This window comes from Neltuma alba, unplaced genomic scaffold (assembly GCF_004799145.2).
Source record: "Neltuma alba isolate B1F8T4 unplaced genomic scaffold, ASM479914v2 tig00010592_pilon, whole genome shotgun sequence".
NCBI classification, from domain to species: domain Eukaryota; kingdom Viridiplantae; phylum Streptophyta; class Magnoliopsida; order Fabales; family Fabaceae; genus Neltuma; species Neltuma alba.
Genome location: NW_021635455.1, coordinates 105,160 through 126,262, shown reverse-complemented (window position 1 = coordinate 126,262; position 21,103 = coordinate 105,160). Strand labels below are relative to the sequence as shown.

Here is a 21,103-nt window from a genome sequence, read left to right as displayed (position 1 = left end):
TATAAAATTTTAATCTACTTTGTTTCTTATATTTATCTATTTTTTTAAGATAATCTTTGTAATAATAATAATTTTAGCCAATACACTTAATTAACAAGAATATTTTATGAAAGATAACACCTATTTACTACAAATAACTAGTTTAACTAGTTTTTTTAATCTACTCAAATTTGTCAACTAACTCTTATATTAAAGATCGGAGGTAATATATAGATATTCATTAGATATGAATAGGAAGAAAGGATATATAGTTATAAAATTGTTCTTAAGAAGACACGTGATAAATTAAATTAGGAATTCATGATTCACTGTTCGAAGGAGCTTAGTTATCCTATAAATTTAATTAATCTAGTTTATAAATATATATAATGTTTTTATTATTTTCCTATGTAAGTTAATAAGATATCATTATAAAAAGTGTTCCGTAAGGAGAAACAATGTTTCTTTATTTATTTGCAAAAGCTTCATGGAATCAGGTGGAGAATATCAACCAATGTCTTCATAAATGTTCTTCCACAACTGGAGCAAAAGGTGAATTTTGCGAAGACATTTTTCTCTGAAAATACCAACCACAATAGGGCTCAAGAGTTAAGTGATGCCTTGGGTTCCTTTGGCGCAGGCAAGAATCTGGGACACTTCATCATCGCCACGGAGGCAACATGGAAAATTGTGACCTTCGAGTTGTGGATAGAATGAAATCTAGATTATCAAGCTGGAAATGGAAAGCAAATAATCATATTTGCACTACCAAAAATTTATAGTGCAAATTACCTTTCTGCCTCTATCCACTCTTGATACTATTGGGAAACATAGTAAAACCGATCTTTAGGAATCTGTAATTATAGGATGAAAAATTACCTAATTGCTTGGGATACATTTTGCAACACAAAAAGGGCAGGAAGGTTGGGTTTGAGACATGGTAGGCGGTAATTGATCTAATTAATTGAAACATAGCGGGCAAATATTTCAATTTCTCGTACATCCCTGAAAAGTGCAAAAGGGAGAGTACAACGTTGAAGGGACCGCATCTGAATAGTTTAATGCGTCATCATTTGATTACTTGTAAAAGTTTATTAATGTTATCATGTTGGCATCCACTGCCACCCACAAATCACAGCCCCGAAGCCAGATAGCGAAGTAGTCAGTCAATCTAGCATATTGTACACTTTTTCTAATGAAAATTAAATATATATATATATATAACATTTTTATTTTAAAATAATCAACATATTTTAAGTTACATCCTTTTCTGTATTCTCATTGTATCTGGTTGGGCAAAAAAAAAAAAAAAAATCTCACCGCATCTCTCCGTTATTACAGAAGGGTTAAGTTCAGATATCAACTTCTCAATGCGAGGAAATCGATATTGCCTGCAGCACAACCATGTGTATTATGACACAGTCAGAGTCTAATATATTAAGAGACAAAAATGCTACTTTGTCAGACAAATCTTTGCACATACTTAAGAGTTATTGTAGTTGTCAGGGACTATTATTACATGATTTCCCAAAAAAAATAATTATAAAAAGATCTTAATAACAAATTATCAGTTTAGATGTATTGTCACTTCTTTTCTTTAAACTTGTTATTACAAACTCTTCAGTTGTTAATTTTTAAATAATTAAATATCTTCCTTCAGACGTAATAGTAATTCCCCCATGTCCCCCCACTCCAAGGTGGACAATTACGTGTGGTATTTATTTTACATCTCTCCATCTATTTATACTGTTAACTAATGGTTTACTCACACAAAAAAAAAAAATCTTACTTTGATTTTGAATCTTGTGCGATAGTTGGTCAAAACCATGGGGTGGCACACAAATAGTGGAAACAGTGCAGGGATTCGCTGCATGACGCAGCACAATGGATTAATTAACAAGTGCTAGAAGTAACTAGTTCCCGTCAAGCTCTACACATGCAATCAGGAGCAGGATAAGTATAAATTGATTGCGTATCCTTCCTTAATCTGATCAGCCCTCGTCTGTTCTTATGCCCATCCAGCACTGCACGTTGAAATCCTAGCCAGTCCATGCTTTTATTCTGAAATAGCTGACCCAGCAGTGCCATGTTTGGTCTGATAGTCTTGAGATTCAGATAAGCTCGATGTCCGACCTAGAGATGAAACAAATGTTAGGTAAAAATCGTGAATTTTTTAGACATGTGCTTCACTTCTTGCACTAATATAAACCAATAACAAAACCAGTTTCAAGATATTCTGGAGTTACATAGGAGGAGGAGTGTACATTCACTTTTCTCCTTTTTTCAATTATTTCATAAACTTTTCACAAGCTTTTTTATTTCAAACACATAACTCCATTCGAGGCTACAATTCACCTAGAACCTATTATTATACAATGTAAAATCAGCACAACAGTTAGGTTTGAAATGGAGTACTCGACGATGATTATTACCAGAGCATTGTGCATGTTGCCTGGGGAAGCAGAAATGAAGATATCACTGTGCATGCTCACATGATAATCAACAGCAGCTAACAAAGATGCCTTGCCTTCAACCTTGGAGCGTTCATCAGCCGAGGTTAGGCTCTTCTTATCTTCCATTAGAGGAAATAAGTTGCTTAAAGCGGCTATCCTAGCTTTGCCACCATAAACCTGAAAGAATATCATCAAATCCAATATCAGGCCATTATTGAAAGCACACAATGGCATCTTCAAAATTTTCAAATTCGATATTATGCTCAAACAATTTATAAATAATTTTCCACTTTGCAAATCAAAATTCTGAAGTACCAAAGACCAATTAAAGTATCTTGCTACCAATATTGACATAACTATACTGGAGAAATAGGAGTTAGGAGTTCCAGAGAAGCAAGAAATATATACATTCAGTTTGCAAAACTAAACAAGTGATCACCAAAACTTTCAGAGTGGTTAATGAGTTAACCATGTTTTGGATCAATCTATCATTTGTTGCATAGACTGTTTGTAATTAGCCTAATGGCAATTCCCCTAAAATATTTGTTGCCACATGATAGTCACATGTTACCAATTATTTGCTGTAAGTGAACCTTGTGGGATGCAAGATAAAGCCGCGTTTTATTGTTAAACCCCAAAGCTGCCAAGAGCAATCCTATTTCTTCAGGAGTAAGCGGGCAACGGCCCTGGTTTCTCAACTCTTCATCGCTATATTGAGATTTTGATACCCTTCCTTGCCAGATCACCTGCCGATACTTGGCAAGAGCAAGTTTTTCAGCTTTTCCACCACCAAAGTCACAGGCTGAGTGAGCAGCCATATCCTGCATTGAAATCAAAGACATAGTCATCATTATTTAACCCCCTAAAAAAAGATGTAATCATTATGAAGCTTGATAGGAACAAGAGATTTCACATTTCACACAAATAAGATATATTACAGGGCTAAATAAAGAATTCAACACGAAAGCACTGTCTCATTACATTTTATTTTATACTGTAAAGATCTTTACAGCAGAATAACCTATTTTTCCCAATAGAAACTCACACCATTTTGTTTTATACATGCATCTTAAAATATTATAATCCCAGTGCATTAAAAACCAAAAGGACATTCCAAATCAAAAGCAGAATGTGATATAATTCCAGAATTTTACAAATTGCACGTATATAAGCTTTAAACACGAATAAGGACCATACTTTGTCAAAACGCAGATGCAACACAACGAACTTTCCAGTCTGCTGATTTCCAGACTTTTTAGCCCTTTCCAGCCTATGCCCATTCCCTGCTACTTCATTTATACTAGGATTATGGCGAAGACGATGAACAATGGTCTCTCCTAATTCCCTGATATGAGGAACAAAAACCAAAGCCTCAAAGTTGACCTTACAACGAAGACGCTGGATGTCTGGTGGCAAGTTGTTAAAAGTCAAACGGTGAGAGAATGGTGCAATAGCAGCAATTCCATAACTGCATGAGTGAAAGATCATCATCATGTTCGTGTTTAAGAATACCTAAAAATGTGCAAATATTGAAAAGATGGTCCTTAGAAGCAGATAGTTATTTGTGCTCTCATAAAATATTTTTTTTATAACAGATAATTTCAGGAAGAACAGACAGAATATATACTAAAAATCTCAAATCTGCACCATTTCTTTTAGCAAAAAGAATGATATCACCAGCCCAAATATGATTTATATTATACTTATATCTCTTCATGAAGTTTTCTGATGTTACCTATACATTTAATAACAGTCAATGACACTGTATAACAGCTGTTAGGACCAATGAATAAAACTTGCCTATCAATTGTGGGCTTGACACAGTTTCTACTTGGCTGCTAATTCGTAAGAATTTAACAGCTATCATTAGGATATGAGATATTCTTGGATGATGGAAGTTGTGGGAGATGATCAAGACGAGAGATAGTTGGATGGCAAGCGGCTACAAAATTATAAGCTTATCCTAGAAAATATTTACAACAGAAAAAATTTGGGTCTCATATGACTTCTAAATAACACATTCAGTTAGTTCTTGTGAGATACATTTAGCGTTAAAGCCTTCAATTTAAAAATAAGGTTGTATGCAAAGACAGTGCGTCAATTTGTAAGAGAAATATACGTCGTCTGCACAACATCATTTGGTTTTCATGAGTTGAAATGATATCTGTTCACAAAACTTCTGCCTAGGCTTCTTTATTACGTTACAATTATGATAAGGTAATGTGTTTTCCATGGCCACCATTGAAGCTCCTTTTTTTAACTATTATTAGAAAAAGGAGACTACAAAACAGCCCTCTAGGAAATCAAAATTGACTACAAGGAACAAGGTCGTGGAGAACTATTGAAGCTCCTTTCTCAAAATCATCCTCTCCGTATATGAGGTCTGTCAGTTATATATAGGAATTTACTGTAACCATCAGCACCAAATATCATAAAATCGAAGAAAGCTTGCTATCTACAAAATCTGCAAAAAGCCACTGAGCTGAAGAATAGTGATGCATTTGTAATGGGCTCCATGCATGGCATTGGAGACAATTCTATTCAGAGTAAATACAAGTACCAACGCAACTAATGTAATTCCTATAGCCGTACAATCTGACTTCAGTTGAAAAGAAAAAAGAAATTAAGAATCTAGCAACAGCAGTTTGCATACCTTTTAAGCACGGGCAGGACATTTTCTGTATACCAGTCGGCAGTAGCATGAACTGGAGCTGTTTTGATTCTGGTATCCCTTATGCCCGTGGCATAATATTCCCTTGTGCTCCAAGAATAGTCGCTGGGAAGTTCTTTTACTATAGTTATATCATCATGAAGGGCATTAATGAAGTGGTCCACGTCAAATATTTCTGCAAATGAACTGTAGAAATATAACAATTTCACAGAAATGGCTAATTTTCATTAAGAACATAAAAGTTGCACAATAGCAAACTAAGGAAATACCTTGAATCTTGCCAAACAGGATTCACTTCAAAATGTGGAATTAAAAGTGTCGCATTCAAAATTTTAGCAACAGCAACAGCATCGCAAATCTTTTAAAATGAACATCCAGGGGAGGACATTAGATGGGTGATCAACTGCTAAGGCAGATATCTAGATCACAACAACAACCAAAAAAAATGGGAGAAACTGCTTATCCTTACATACTCTATCATTTTGATTAAATTACATCTTGCAAAAGATACATACCCCCATCTTCTGCTGGTTCAACCCTCCATCAAGGAAAACCTGGATATAACCCTGAGACTTTTCAGGTTTAGCTGCAGGAAGGTAAGAAGTGAACAAGTGAAAAAGCAACCCTATTGACAGAAAATACAATAATACAATCGCCACTTCAGAAGATATATTCGCCACAGGAATTATTGTTAGAAAAACGGAGGTTCGTGTATTTCAGTTCACTATTCGAACTTACAAGGTAATTTCGGAGACTCACTACAGGGCGTCCATCCCTCGCTGGCCAATGGAGACCAGAGGCTGATTTGTTGATCAACAGACTGAAACAGGGAAAAAAGAGAAAATCAGGAAAGATAATACAATTGATAATGAATTTGCTCAGATTTAATGTTTACCCACAATTTGGCGCTGCAAAGCACCCTCTAGTAGAGTTTCGTGCATCGGTTTTGGAGCATTCCACTCCTGCAACACAATGGCCGCATCTTAGAAACTATATATATACAAATTAAACAGTCATAAAACAAAATTATCTGCACATTCTTGTCAAGACAAGTTGCCCGGTAACTCAGAATGGCAACTAAAAAATTCGGTATTTGCATCCATACACAAGAGGGAACATAGCATAGCAAAAATGTCAGTAGATAACTTGAATTATCGTCATCTGAACCCAAACTATAAAGTTAAGTCTTGGCGGCAAACATTTAACTGCAATCGGAAAGATTTTTCTTTTCTGAAAAGGATGGTCTTTATTGTTTGTTAGCATCAGCGATACTAAAGAATCGCAGTTACTCCAAGAGTTTGTGTGTATGGATAAACCGAATTACGTGCCCCCAAGCGTTTCATTCAAGCTTTCCTTTTGGTCTCACACAAGTGCAATCTCTGACAAAACCATCCTCCACGATTCACCCACCACCGATTCCCATGTCAATCACGACTCAGTTAATCAAAATGAGCGAAAAGGAACATAGACACTTACAGAGAACATTGAAGGCGACGCACCACCTAGAGGACCGAACAGATTGGGAACAAAAACCGGCAACAAGATCACGAAAACCGCAGCAAAGGCGGTTCTATGAGAGTGGCTTAGTTGATCGTACAAGAAAAGCCTTGTTGTTGCCATAGGAATCAAAAAAATTTTAGATCAATGAATCATACGAAGAGTTTTACATAATCAAGGAAGCGATAACTTAATTGTTCTAGATCGTCCGGGGCCCCGGGATGATCAACCGAGAGGAAGTTCAGCCCTCCTTCAGGACTGTGGATGAAATTTGGGAAGTGGAAAAAAAGGAGCTGAGTTCAGGGGAAGCAGATCCTCTCAGCGGCTTTTCCTCTCAGTGTCCCTCAGCGTCGCTGATCCTGTCCGTCCAATTGATCTTGGCATGTCAGAAAGAGACACATCATCAAGCTTTTAAAATTGCATCTCCACCGTCCATTGTATCATAATCTTGACCGTCCATTCAATCTCGCAACCAAATTCCCAGCGGTCGGAGAAGGAAGTCGGAAATGCACAGCCCTCATCGTCATCCACCGCCGGGCAACGCCGGAATTGTTCAATCTTAGACAGGTACCAAGCATTCTGTAAATCACTCAGTCTTGGACACCATTGGACACTGTCGGAGAGTGCCCATCGTTTCCGTTCCCATGGCTTTGAATCAGGTACCAACCATGAAATTTCCACACTAGTTGTCACATCCCATATGCTGCATAAAACTTGTCAAGCGCAAGTATTTTCTCAGAAGCTTAGCCATTCCCAAACTGTTCTGTGAAGAACGCATTAAAGGGAAACTCGAAGAGGGAGGGCTAGGGAACGAAATTTTCCAGACAAAAGCAAACGGAAGCTCCATTCTTAGATGGACAGGGATTTGGCAGAAATGAGGAATTGAAGGGGCGGTCAGGATTATATCAAAACTGACGATGGAGAAGCAATTTTAAAAGTTAAATGACGTGTATTTTTTCTGATTGTTCAGACCGAATGATGAACACAATTTAAAGCTTCTGAGGGATACTGAGAAAAATGATACTGAGAGAAACCAGACACCGAGTTCAGGCGAAGGTGGCAACTCCAGGTTCGGTTTGTCTCTGCTGCCTCTCCCGTTCGCTGCCCTCCGAGCTCACAAAACGTCAACGTTTTGCGTCAAAATGGAGAGACTAAGCGTGTGAATTGAATGAATCAAAAGGAGCAAAGGACGCAAGAGGAGAAAAAAATAAACGGAAGCTAAATAAAAGTTATTTAACATTTCTTCTTCTTGTTTTTTTGCATCAAACGGAAGCTAAAAAGCTAGTGTATTTAATTCTCATGAATTAGTTAACAAATATTGAATGATGAGAAGCATTGAGAGTTAAGTAATTTTGTTCAGAATAAAAACATTAATTATTTTTAAAAAAATATTATAGTGTCTTACAAATTAAAGCATAAACCATAAAAATTTATTATTTTCTGGTCCTTAATACAAAACTTAGTTAACTAATTGGTTAATTTGGAGAGATTAAAAATATTACTAAATTACTTAATTATAATATATGCTACCTGGTCTCTCTAGTATTTGGGTGAATCATTAAGTTATATATCAATTTATAAGTGAAGTGAATTAGTTTAGATAAAAACGATAAATATAAATGTCTTAAAATAATTAAGTAACCTTTTCAATATCTCCAAATTACTCAACTGTGTTTTGTACTAAGGATTAGAGATAGTAGTTTATAGTCAATCCTTAATTTTTACTAAATATAGTGAATTGAATAAAGTAGAATAATTTTTTATTTATTTCCTAATGGTATTAAACATCCACCAGCGGAAAAAAAAAAAGCCAGGTTGGTTATTTTTTCTCTCTCTTGCGACTTTTATTTCTTTTGATTCATTTAATTCACACACCTAATCTCTCCATTCTGGGCCACGACGTTGGCGTTTTGTGGCAGCGGAAGGCAACAAACGGGAAAGGCAGTGAAGTGGAGACAAGCTGAACCCGGCAATTCCAGCGATTCAAGAAAAATCACACTAACAAAATTGTAAGTTTCAAAAATTTCTTGTCTTTCATTTTAATTTTTCTTTTGACATGCGTTTTAACTTTTTTAAAGTACTTTTTTTCATTGACTTTTTTCTGTATTACTATCTTGGATTCTTAATATAAGAGTTCATTTTATTTTTATTTTAGTCATAAATATAAAACCCTAATATATTTTACCTCTCATATTTATTATTTTTTTAAAATAGTTCTTGCAATAATGGTGATTCTAACCAATATACTTAATTAGTAAGAATATTTTAAAAAAAATAACATCTATTTATTACAAATAACTAACTTATCTAATCTATTTAATTTACTCAAATTAGTCAATCAATTTTTATATTAAAAATTAAAAGAAATATTAGTACCATTTGTTCTGACTCTGAAATAATTAATGTTCATGTGACCACATTATTTCTCCAAGCTGCAAAATGCTCACTTCCATCTGACGCTCTGTGATATCCTCCCGATCATGCCACGCTGGATCTGATCAGGTTGGGCTGAATTTCATACTTCCACATATATAAATTATAAACAATATAACTTATCCTAAACTTAAAAAAAAAAAAAATCTAGTTACATTCATTCTGTTTTTTCCTTTCTGCCATCGATTGCCGATTTTAGAATCAACGTTCTTCTTTTAACTACAAAGAGAGAGGGCTTGGCCCAGGAATTACAAACAATTAATCAAAAGGGAAATTGAATCCCATAGACTCATCAGCAACAAGAGTACTTAGCTTAACCACGGAGGACAAGAGTCCAAGAAAGACGAGGTACGTAAACCTTTTTTAGCTAGTAAATCAGCCACTTTATTCCTTTCTCTTGAAGTATTGAATCTCTACACGCCAAGGACGAGCCAAAAGGTTTTGAATCTGCCAACTTAGGAGACTATCCAAAGCAGAGTCATCATTCCTTTGAATTAACGGAATGAGATTCTGGGCATCCGTTTCCAACGTCACATTTTTTAAACCCAAGTCCCAAGCTAATTGCAAGCCCTTATAGATTGCCCATAATTCAGCTTCAACCACTTCACATGTTCTGATGAAATAACTAAAATCAGCGTTCTGAATTAATACATCATCTGCCCATGTAGCAAGAGCAGCCCATTTGGGAAGCGCACATTGATTTACGGATGAACCTGCAATGCAAATGCGCAAAGAAACACCGAATTCCATTATACCCGGAGTATCACTGCTACAACCAACCTGAGCTCCAAAGACATCAAGTCAACAATCTACACACGTTTTCCTAGTGCATCTTTTGGATCTGCTTATTTAAATATTTATAAATAAGAATGTTTTACTTTTACATAAACGAAATAAAACACCCCTCATATATTCATCTCATATTCTGTAATTATAAGCCCTCACAAATAAGGCCCAACATTTTCTACACATCAGAACTGCATCCACAAAACAACGAGAGGCTTTTGGGGTATCAATTACCGTTCCATCATTGTTACTTTTTTACACTTATTTTTCAGAAGAAGAAACTTAATCTTTCATGAAAAAATTGATAGTTGCCAATAATTTATTTGTTTGGCCGAAGGGAAAAAGAAAAGGCAACGTTAAAATATACTCGTATGCTTGGGAATTGGGATGCATGAAAACACCGGCAAAAGAGATTTTCTGAACAAAAAATCTATTAAGATTGAAGTCAATCTAAAGAAGCATATGTTTTTACACGTAAGTGGGAGAAATGACCGGTGAAGAGCAGGAGAACTATACACATCTTTGGCAAAGCAGAACCTACAAATCATCCAATACCACCAAGAAAAAAATGAATTCATTCACATCCATATGCTAAGAGGACTCTTTTGTCGGGATTCCCAAGAAATCACTTTCGCATTCCAGGGACATAAGCCGTCTCCTCTTTGCACCCTGTTCCTCACAAAATTCATCAGTCATCCGGCCATCACCTGTTACCTTCTCATCAACTTTATCAGAAACTTGATGCAAGTGAAGAATTCCATCCTTGTCGCTGTTATTTATCACATCAGAGTCTCGTGAACTTTCCACAACAATAGATGTGGACAAGTTAGCAGAACCAGTGATCTCCGTTAAACCATAAGGATTTCCCATGGAAGAATAATTGTTTTCATCGGGTTTATCTTCTTCAAACGACCCCACTTCATTTCTAACTGAAAAATTCTCAATAACCCCAACGTCATCTGAATCATCAGAAGCACAATCTGATGCAACGTGGGAAGGCCCAGTCTTGTCATCTTCTGCTTGTCTATTAATCCCTGATTGATGACAAATCTCCGTTCCACTGCCTCTAGATAAGTAAGGCAGCTCATCAACTTTATCAGAAACTTGATGCAAGTGAAGAATTCCATCCTTGTCGCTGTTATTTATCACATCAGAGTCTCGTGAACTTTCCACAACAATAGATGTGGACAAGTTAGCAGAACCAGTGATCTCCGTTAAACCATAAGGATTTCCCATGGAAGAATAATTGTTTTCATCGGGTTTATCTTCTTCAAACGACCCCACTTCATTTCTAACTGAAAAATTCTCAATAACCCCAACGTCATCTGAATCATCAGAAGCACAATCTGATGCAACGTGGGAAGGCCCAGTCTTGTCATCTTCTGCTTGTCTATTAATCCCTGATTGATGACAAATCTCCGTTCCACTGCCTCTAGATAAGTAAGGCAGCTCAGAGGTTCTTGGTGAAATTGCCGCCACTTGCTGGTAATTAGCGTGTGTTGTCAGGTACATAAACTGCTTTTCTGTATCTTCCTGTGAAAAATATAAGGAAAAAGAGAGAGAGACAGAAAAAGGAGGAGGGAGAGGTTAGTATTGCAATATCAATGTAAATAATAAATACTTCCTCTAGTCTTAAATGTAAGACCCATTTTGTAGAAAACATGTGAAATTTGACGTGCTTATACTCATCTCATAGATTGAAAGCCAGACATTGAAGTCTCCAAATCACGGACGTTTAAAATCTCACTTTTAATTTGGGGGGAGGGAACCATCCATGCCCCAATGAAGCACGTGGGGACACTAAAGGTGACGAGGAAAAAAATTGATAAATTTCAACAGCACAAATGCACACACAGACATACACGAACGTTCCCACCCCCCACAAAACCACTCTCACACACACACACTCTCAATAAAAAAGGGAAAAGAAAGACACCTCTATTGGGAACATTGGATTGTTGAGACGGTAATCAGATGATCTATGATCAAAAGATTGGCATTGTTCCAGTAGTTCTGCTGTAGCTCCAGGCTCGAAAAGCTCCCTAAGAACCACTCCTGAATTAGGATCCAAAGATGATGATGACGATAATAGAGTGATCTCAATCCCCTCGGCAGCATGAGATGTCGTCGGCAGCCCATTGATACCAGCAGAATTATACCCCTTTTCAAGACACTGAACTCCTGTTCTGTTTTCATTATTTCCTAAGTAGTGGACATCATGGGGGCCATCACTGTATTCAGAGGCAGAGACATTACAGCGGTCTTTCAAGAGTTCAAAGATTAGTCTTTGGATAAGAGTTCGCTTAAGATAAGCCTCCGCAGGTGGAAACCAGTGCATATTGAGCTGGAAAATTTTTTATCATGTCAGGTCAAATGACTCAAATCCTATAAGAAACCATAAAAATCAATAAAAAGGTGATAGTTTCCATGGAAATGTTAAAAGAGATAAAATACTGACAAATCAGTGAGCAACAGCTAAAATTTAGTAAACACATTTCATGATCAAAAGTTTACACAACTTAATCTCAGAAAGCATATAAAATGAAAACAATTCCAGTAAAGGAAAACTCCCAAGAAAAAGAAAAATGGAACGCCACTTACAAAGTTAGAGAACTTGGTTAGTTTAAGTGGATTGAAATTTTCAGGAATTTCAGCCAGGAAGAGCTCTAGATAGTGTAGAAGAAAAAGGCCACAATCATACGAGTTCTCTTGCTGTGGCAACTGTCATGGGATTCAATAACAAAAAATTAGTAACAACAAACAAACCCTCAAGAAGATGGAACAAAAAGGTTTTCCTTAATATCTCAGAATAAATCATAAGCATATTTATTGCAGTTGCTTCTATGCATTTCTAATTTTGAAAGAGAACAAAATTTGTAGAAACTAGCCAAATTGTATGATTTTTCTCAAATGCAGGTAAATGATAAGTGGCAATACCGCAAGAGGGAGAAAACGCATGTTGAGGAATTTTGATTTAAGGTCTTCATCCCATTTGTCCTTTTGCCTCTCCTTCCATTCTTCCAACAAATAACTGTCAATTTTAATAGACAGAGTCAACATATAACTTAACCATGTTCCTTGTTCAAATGGGAAGATACGAGAAACAAACATGGATTATACTATCCACCCAAAGACTGAGGGTTATTAATCAAACACAGTTAATTAATGCAAGGAAAAGACAGCACCCACATGTACATCAATTTGGTTCTTTAAATGATCATTCAAGCATTTCAAGGAAGTTTCTTTGGGACAAACAGGGGGCTGGGCAACTTTGTTGCCAGTTTAACTGTCTTTTTTCCATTTATTTTTGCTTTATTTTTCTGTAATTTTGTTTTCTTAGATCAAAACTGCTCCTCATGCATACCTTTCTTATATGCAGCACCTAAAAATCACACACAGACACCAACTTTTCTCAGTCAAGGGCAAAGGAAAGAATCCAAAGGCACAAAAAAGAAGCTCTAACATACCTACGTACAAGGTTTTGCAAACCACTATGGCTTCCTTTAATTGAATCCATATGCAGTATACAGGGTACTTTGAGCGACTCATCCAGGCATTCCTCTGAAATATGACTCATAACATAATTATCTGAGAATAGAGATCCATAAGACAGCAATTACACAAGCCAAGAACTTACCATTAAAAGTAACCGCTTCACCAGGATGACAAATAACTAAAAGACTCCAGTGAAGACTGTCATTATAACCCAAAGTAAATGCTGATCAGCACCAGTATTCTGATAAAAAAAACCAGAGGCATGCAGAAGTATGACAGAAACCTTACTTGAAGTTTACAGGTATGAAGATATAATCCTTTTCAAATAAATTTACTTTTCTTGTCCACTTACGGACACGAAGAAAAGCTGCTTTGCCATCAGAAGCACTTGATGGGTTTTTATCCATATCAGCCAGCTTTCGAAAGAAAAAACTATTGAAAAAATGGAACCTATGCTTTTCCTCGTCTTTTATCTGATTCTTCAGGTATCTGTCATAATAAAGATGTATAAAACTTTTAAAACATCTTCAAGACTAGGATGTATTAAGCAGGATAGCATGAAGAACATTTATTTAATACATTTTAAACATTTGCAACATCAACCTTCAGTCATCAATCCCTTTGATACTTATCTATATCTTCTTTCCCATAGATGTTCACATACAATCTGTCTTCATTTGCAATACATATCTTATAAACATCATATAACTACACCTTAGTTTGGTCAAGCAAAAGGGAAAGGAAAATCAATTATTCACATAACTAGAATTGATGAGAATGATATGCAAGTAAAAAGGACAAAACAAGGTGGAAAATTGGAAGTATGTTTTAAACAGTCATATCCTATTGGATATCTAAATAGATTAGTAAATTTATAAAGCACGTGAGTTCACTGCATCACACAGTTTGAAGAATGAGTCACAATATTCATGACTAGTGACTGATGCTAATTGCTATAGAATTTATATCATAAGCTGATCGATATTGATATGCAACAACAAGAAGAAGGCGTATCCCACTAGGTCGGGATGACTACATGGATCAAACAATACCATTGTGTTGTATCAACAACCAAATCTTTAGATAGACTGTTAACCAAGAAGTCCTGTTTGATGACCTCGTTTGATATTATATGCAAGATATACAAAATCATACATAGTGCAAACTTACTTGATGTAGAAATCAATTATCGTGTCATTGATGAACGTGTCTGGTTGTAATAGATCAACATCTCTCTTGCTTAGTGAAACAGCATCCGGATCCCCTTTTGGATAAATAACTTCATCAAAAGGCACATCAAAACTGTTTCACATAGTCACAACATTAGTGAGCTCTAACCGGAACAAACAACGAAGAAAGAACAAATGAGAAGCACCAAAGTCCATCAATCACTAGTAGAGTATACTTCGAAACTTTGTTCGCCTCTTCTAGATTTTATCATACGTAATCTTTAGAACTTTTTTTTTTTTTTGGGCGAAAGATATATAAGCTTTAGATTTCAGAGCATGCAGATTGACAAGACTATTTGATACCCTATACATATTTTGAAGCTCACAGCTCGCGAAATATTGTATCACTTTAAGCCAGGAGACCAAGACTAGGCTGCAATGCATTTTATGTTTAACAGGCATAAACAAGATATCAAGAGCTTTTGCATTCACCTCTAACAGGGAAAAAAAAAATTTATTAAAGAGGACCCAGCGCACAGAATGTAATTTTACACTCACTGATGTCAATAAATGATGTACATGATTCTACTTTTAAGCATGAAAAACACGTTCCGACCCCACTTTTCGAACACAAATACCAAGGATATCCGCAACATCCTAAGCCAGAAGTTTCAGCACAATTCTACGGCTAAGTAATTTTTAGTTAGTGTCCTTGTTTTTATGACTCACTTGCCACTTCAGAAAACAAAGGAAATGAACACCTTCCACTAAGCGAACGGCTGACATGATAAAGGGAGGCTTACAGAAAGCCTAAATTATGTAAAAGTTGATGAAATAAGAAGCCGGAAAGTGCCAGAAACTATTTTTCAAAAGGAATGTTGTCATCATGACTTATATGTGGCATTACGAAAAAAGGGAATAAATAGATTTTACTTACTTAGGGAAGTAGAACTTCGGTTCATGTAAATTGTTTCCATCGTCTTCCATATCCCCACTACACAAACGAAGTTAATTAAATATACAATATTCGAATGACACAATAAGGCATTTAGAACACCAAAGAAACAGGAAGAGAACAAAGCCACAAACAATGACAGTAATCCATCACAGTCAATAATAGGCTTCCTCCCTCACTGCCACATATAGATATAAAATCAATAAGTAAATTCTGTGCTTCAAAAAAAAAAATTAATAATATGACATCAAAATTTATACAAATCAATTTTTGCTAGTAACACAGTTTGGTTGATGCTTATGATGCAATCAAAAGTTTACAGTTCCAATCTATATCAATATATTAGACCTTTAGCCAGTAGATGACCCTAACCGAAAACTTTATAGCTAACACATCAAGGAAGATATTAAAGAAATCATTTCAAGACTTACCCAAGATTAACATTCCAAACAGCCGAGTATTTCAGATTAAGAGATGTGATTTGCTCATGTTTGGGGGACCAATGGGAATCAGCAAGCACAGCCTTCAATTCCTCAATGCCTAGCAAAAATATAGGTATCCAACTATAATAAGCATCATATAAGAAAGCATACTATAATTAACTTTCATGAGCTCATAATATAATACTAGATATAATCCAAAAATGAAAGGCTTATACGATTTTTTTCCTTTAAAAGAAATGCTCAATGAACAAAATTTTAACACTGACCTTCAGTTCTGTCAACATTATTTGATAGGCATGCACTGCTGGAAATTACACGAATCTTCATCATCACAGTTTCATTCTGAACAAAGTAAACATCAGGAACTGCAGCATTAAAAAATAAATATTTCCACCAAGTTTCATTTGGATTATTAAACTCACACTTTGGAACAAATTACACCTAATATCAACAACATCATCAATTGCCCAGTCGAAGTCGGAGGCCCCTTGCTTTCCACATGCTGTTGAAAAATTAATCTTGATGCCACAATGAGTAAATGTTAACTTTGTCCCCAAATAATAATTATCCTGATATATGATGTAATCAGGATGAAGAACAACTTCCAAATCTGCATCGTCCTGAATATTGCACAAATGAAATTAACAGTCAGCACAATATACAAGGAAAACAGTACTAGAGTACTTGAATATAAAGGTACAATGGAGCTAACAAAGTACTTATTTTGCAGCCTCAATAGCTTCTATTTATATTATATTATCGAGAAAGAAAAACAATAAACAATTGTGACTTAGGCCAGAGACTCAAACCAGTTCATAGCATGGCAAGCACAAGACAGAACAAGAACAGCCAAAACTGTACTAAATCAAGAGTCCCTCAACATTACAGAAATCCATTTCTTTAACGGAAGCAGGTTAAGTTACCATGTCAGAATCTTCTATGCAGCAGTTCAATCCACAGCCATTCAATGAAACTGAAATTGTTAAAAAAGTTTAATGAGTAATGAAACAAAATGTTTCTAAATCATATGTAATGGCATTAATGAATATCATATGTTCAGGTATGATAAAATACACCATTCTCTGTATTCCCGGAGACAGGAGTAGATGGAGTACTGTCAGTAAAACACTCATTGGCTTCTGATATAGCACCAACTGATCCGTTCTGAAAAGGTCTAAAACATAAATATGAATTCCGTAATAAAAAAATTCCTTTATGACGTAATGTTACGGATGAAAGTTACAGTACACTGGAAGGGGACCCTGAAAGGGCAGGATCCGTTTGGCTCATCCCAGGTGAAGGTCCAACACCACTTGTATCTTTTGATTGTTGGGAAGCTTCCAACTCAGAATCCTCTTCATAATCAAACTTTGCTTCTGATGGGCCCAAAGTGGGGTCTGAAACACCCTTTTCCGAGATAAAGTCACCACGAATTCCATCAAAATCAACACTAGGGATACTTCCACCATCATGATCATTCACAATGACCTTGTCCACCGGGGAGACTGTAAAGACCATTTAAGATTGAATGCAATTCACCAAAACGAGAAGACTTAAAGGAGCAAAAAAAAAAAAAATCAAACCAAAAGAGCAAGACTATGAACCTCAAATATCTTCTTTTCTTATTTCAATTTCAAATTTCAACCTTTTTTTAAGGAGAATTCTTAATCCCGAGTCAACCAATTGTACCTTCAGGGAATTAACTCCTTGACCACACTATAGAAACCATGAGAGGTATCCCCTTCCTGGCTCATCTAATTTAAATTCAAGGTTAAATATAAAAGTCTCCATCCCCATCAAGGTGCTTCCAAATAACAAAAATATATGAACAGTTACTTGTATCTTTGGCTCTTTGCTATCAGGTTCTCCAATTGAAAACTGACAAAGTGAAAGGTTCTCCAATTGGTAGTTAACTCTTGCCATTTTTTAAATTGCATCATCAAAACACAAATTTTAGAATTCTTAAAATACTGAGCCCTTTTAACTCTGATAATTTCATAACTTGGCATAGATAAATCTCATAGAAGCATTTCTTCTTTCTAAAAGAAACCAAAATTGTTTACAGACACGTCATAGTTATATAACTCCAATTGTTAAAATAGAGTATTCAGTTTGACATGTACGACGATCAGTGCATCATATGTGATCAGCTTATTGATTCTATGGACTTCAACTCAATTTAGTCTATCCTAAACGCTAAGATTAGGTCATTAGATAATAGCTGAAAAGTCGGAAGGTCAATTGAAGAATTGAAGAGTATATAACTATGCTTAAGAGTGTTAATTTAGTCAATGAAAGCTGACATTCTGCATATGCCTAAAGCAGAGAACCTAGAACACAGTTGTCAAAATATTATGGGCAATTTACTGGCAAAAACTACGTCCTCAAATTTTTCACTAAGCCTGTGAAGCCACGTTAACAGTGACCCAGGCAAAAGCAAAAATTAGCACAGCTTCTTGCTTAATGCACTGCCGTTTATAACCAGATCCCATCTACACCAAACAATAACCTGTACATGAAGTCGATAAATTTTCAATTCCGACACAGCAGCGCGGCAGCGCCCCCTTTCTCAGGGAAGCATCGACATTTAATCAACAAACATGTGCATTCCCGTACACACTAACGCACAAATATACATACATGTATGCGTGTGTATATAAAGCCATAATGGTAGTGATAATACCAATTTTGGAGAAAAATTCCAACCCGCTCATCTCCATTGACTCCAAACAACTCACAGGATTACTAAGTAACCTCTAGGTATCCCTCGGCTAAAGTTCCCGAAGACCATGGCAGATACATCGAGATACCCCAGCTACAGAAGGAACGTAATATTAACACAAAAAATATTAATTTGAAAATCGCCGTACCATATCCCAGAAACTCGTACTTCAAAACGGATTGATCACCGAGGGAAGAGTTATTGAATTTATTGAGCTGCTTCTCCGTAGCCATGTCAGCAATCTCGTCTTCTTCCTTGAAATCAAACACTCCATGATCTCTGCGCGGAGACTCGTTCATCGTCCCCGATACGGCAAGGGCTGGCACACACGGACGAGTTGAGTGGACTCAGTGAGTTGGCACGAAAGCCGGGAAATGGGGGCAAAGAGATCCTAGCTAGCTGGAGGAACTCTGGACTCCTTTGGCGAGTGCCCTAAATGGGTAAATCTCACCAATTATTAAAAAACGCTTCTCCGAAACCTCCAAACGAAGCTTCAACGTTCCTCCCGTCAACCTACTGTAGTACGGATAAAAAGAAAGGAACGAAATAATGAATAATATGGTTGCCAAAAAAATCATTATTATATTTACAAGCGGATCAAACCGCCGTTTCTTTCATGGTCCTCGTCGATCAATGTCTCCGTGTGCGCGCGTATTTGCCTATCTGGGTGTATTATAAATTTAAATTTCATGCCAATAATTCTCACTTATTTCCACCTTCACATTCTTTTTTATTTTGATCACATTTTTCTGTCCATTTTTTTTATTTTCTTCCTTTTCAGGACTACTATGTTCCTTGAGCAAATTATCATATTAAAATCAATATAAATATTATGTTGAATAATATTATTTATATCTAAGTATGCGTAGTGTTTGTTCGTTTTCTGTTATTTTGATAAAGAGCCCGCTATTAGAGATTATATTATCCATTCCGCACATTAAGTGCCTGTTTGGATTCACTTAAAATGAGCTTAAAGTCAGCTTAAATTTAAAAATAAGCTGGGTTGCAAGACCTGTTTGGTTTCACTTAAAATCAATTGGGCTTATAGAAAAAAAGCCTGATAGAACGCCCAAGAATCATAAGCTAGAGGAAGGAGCTTATGCTTAGCCCAGAAGAGCTTTTAGCAGGGGAAAAAAAAGAGATTCTCTCTTGCCCGTTCCTACATGTCAGATGCTCAGTTCCTTTTTTTCCTCTCCCATTTTTCTTTTCCTCTCACAACTCGTGTCTTTTTCACTGAGGAGTCGCACGCCGTGAGCTGAAGGTCGCCCCGCTGAAGGTCCCTCTCTGGTCGCCGTGAGTTATGGCGTTGTCATCGTCGTGCGCTTCGAGTCGTGGGTGTGAGGTGTCCGTGGTCGGCTAGAGGTGCTTCTTCCTTGCAAGTCCGAGCTGGTCCCGCCGTCTGCAACTGAGGTCGCCGCCGTCTGCAACTGAGGTCGCCGCCGTCTACCTGTGGTTTCGAGCTGTGCGTGGATCTTGTCTTGCGAGTCTGATACACGGTGGGATCTATCTCTGGCTGCCTTCAATTCGGTTGATCTGTAACATTCGGTGAGTAAAATTTTTTCTTTCTTTTCTGGTTTGATTCTTGCTTGGATTTGCTGTCGCCGGTGGAAGTCAAGAGTTCTCTGTCGCCGCTGTTCGGTTTATTATTTTTTCCGTCTGGTTTGTTGCGGTGCTCTATTTCTGGCCGGTAGTTGTTTTTATTTTCATGGTATTTTCATGGTCGCCAGCCTCTGTTCGCTGGTGGTTTTGTGGTCCTCTGTTCCTGCTGGCTGGTGGATAATTTTATTGTTTGCCTTCTGGTTTTTAGACGTCGCGTGGCTGTGCTTGCTGGTGGGTTTAGGTGAATTAACGGGGAGCAGAACGTAGAGCTTGTATACGTGATGATCATTCTTTTTTTTTGTGGTGAAAACGTGATGATCATTCTGGATATTGTATAAGTGCGTATGAGCTTGTGTATATGTGTATATCAGAGTGTTACACTGATCATTCGGTTGCAATGGTCCTGGAATTTTGAAAGAAAAATGTACAAAAAAACATTTTTTATGTGAAATAGATTGAAGTGTATATGAGAGTGTTACACTGATCATTCAATGGTTTTATGTGAAATAGATTGAAGAAAGTAATTTGATAACAATTTTTTAGTCCTTATAATGCTGGTTTTTAATAACGTAATTAACTACTGAATTGTCTTCCCTAATTAAATTTCTATTAAATAAGTCGTTATTAATTAAGTTTCTGTTAAAATATGGCAGTTCTAATTGAAAGATGAACAATTTTTTTTCAAACAATAAGAAAAACAATTGATTAATTGAGTTTTTGAATAAGAAAGCAAAACAGTTTTTGCAATTATGATGTGTTAATAAATATTTGACGACTTCATAATAATAATTGGAGTTTTGATAACAAATGCATTTACAATAATATTAAGAAAATAGTATATATGTTTGTTTGGTGATTACATAATGTGGCTTTCATTATTACATATTTAGGGTTTTGGTTG

General features: G+C 36.2%; 2 protein-coding genes across 3 annotated transcripts; both read right to left on the bottom strand.

Annotated features, from left to right (window-relative positions):
- Positions 1 to 1,739: 1,739 nt before the first annotated feature.
- On the bottom strand, positions 1,740 to 7,730 carry LOC114757376 (O-fucosyltransferase 31). 2 transcript variants are annotated; one of them, XM_028946404.1, is made up of 10 exons: positions 6,580 to 7,730; positions 6,003 to 6,065; positions 5,842 to 5,929; positions 5,619 to 5,689; positions 5,373 to 5,461; positions 5,086 to 5,289; positions 3,630 to 3,900; positions 3,026 to 3,253; positions 2,412 to 2,609; positions 1,740 to 2,112 (listed from the first exon to the last, which is right to left on the bottom strand). In XM_028946404.1, the coding sequence occupies exons 1-10, from the start codon at positions 6,721 to 6,723 to the stop codon at positions 1,903 to 1,905; spliced, it is 1,566 nt and encodes a 521-aa protein (XP_028802237.1). In that variant the 5' UTR covers positions 6,724 to 7,730; the 3' UTR covers positions 1,740 to 1,902. The 2 variants fall into 2 exon arrangements, with proteins under 2 accessions (XP_028802237.1, XP_028802238.1); XM_028946405.1 differs by having other exon boundaries at positions 5,842 to 5,923.
- Positions 7,731 to 9,417: 1,687 nt separating this feature from the next.
- LOC114757319 (probable ubiquitin-like-specific protease 2B) lies at positions 9,418 to 19,056 on the bottom strand. Its single transcript, XM_028946324.1, has 18 exons — positions 18,752 to 19,056; positions 17,130 to 17,386; positions 16,958 to 17,045; positions 16,805 to 16,854; positions 16,304 to 16,501; positions 16,148 to 16,223; positions 15,870 to 15,978; positions 15,421 to 15,477; positions 14,485 to 14,616; positions 13,603 to 13,803; positions 13,457 to 13,512; positions 13,287 to 13,380; positions 12,757 to 12,850; positions 12,421 to 12,540; positions 11,756 to 12,163; positions 10,449 to 11,352; positions 10,312 to 10,356; positions 9,418 to 9,746 (listed from the first exon to the last, which is right to left on the bottom strand). The coding sequence occupies exons 1-18, from the start codon at positions 18,900 to 18,902 to the stop codon at positions 9,418 to 9,420; spliced, it is 3,369 nt and encodes a 1,122-aa protein (XP_028802157.1). The 5' UTR covers positions 18,903 to 19,056.
- Positions 19,057 to 21,103: the final 2,047 nt, after the last annotated feature.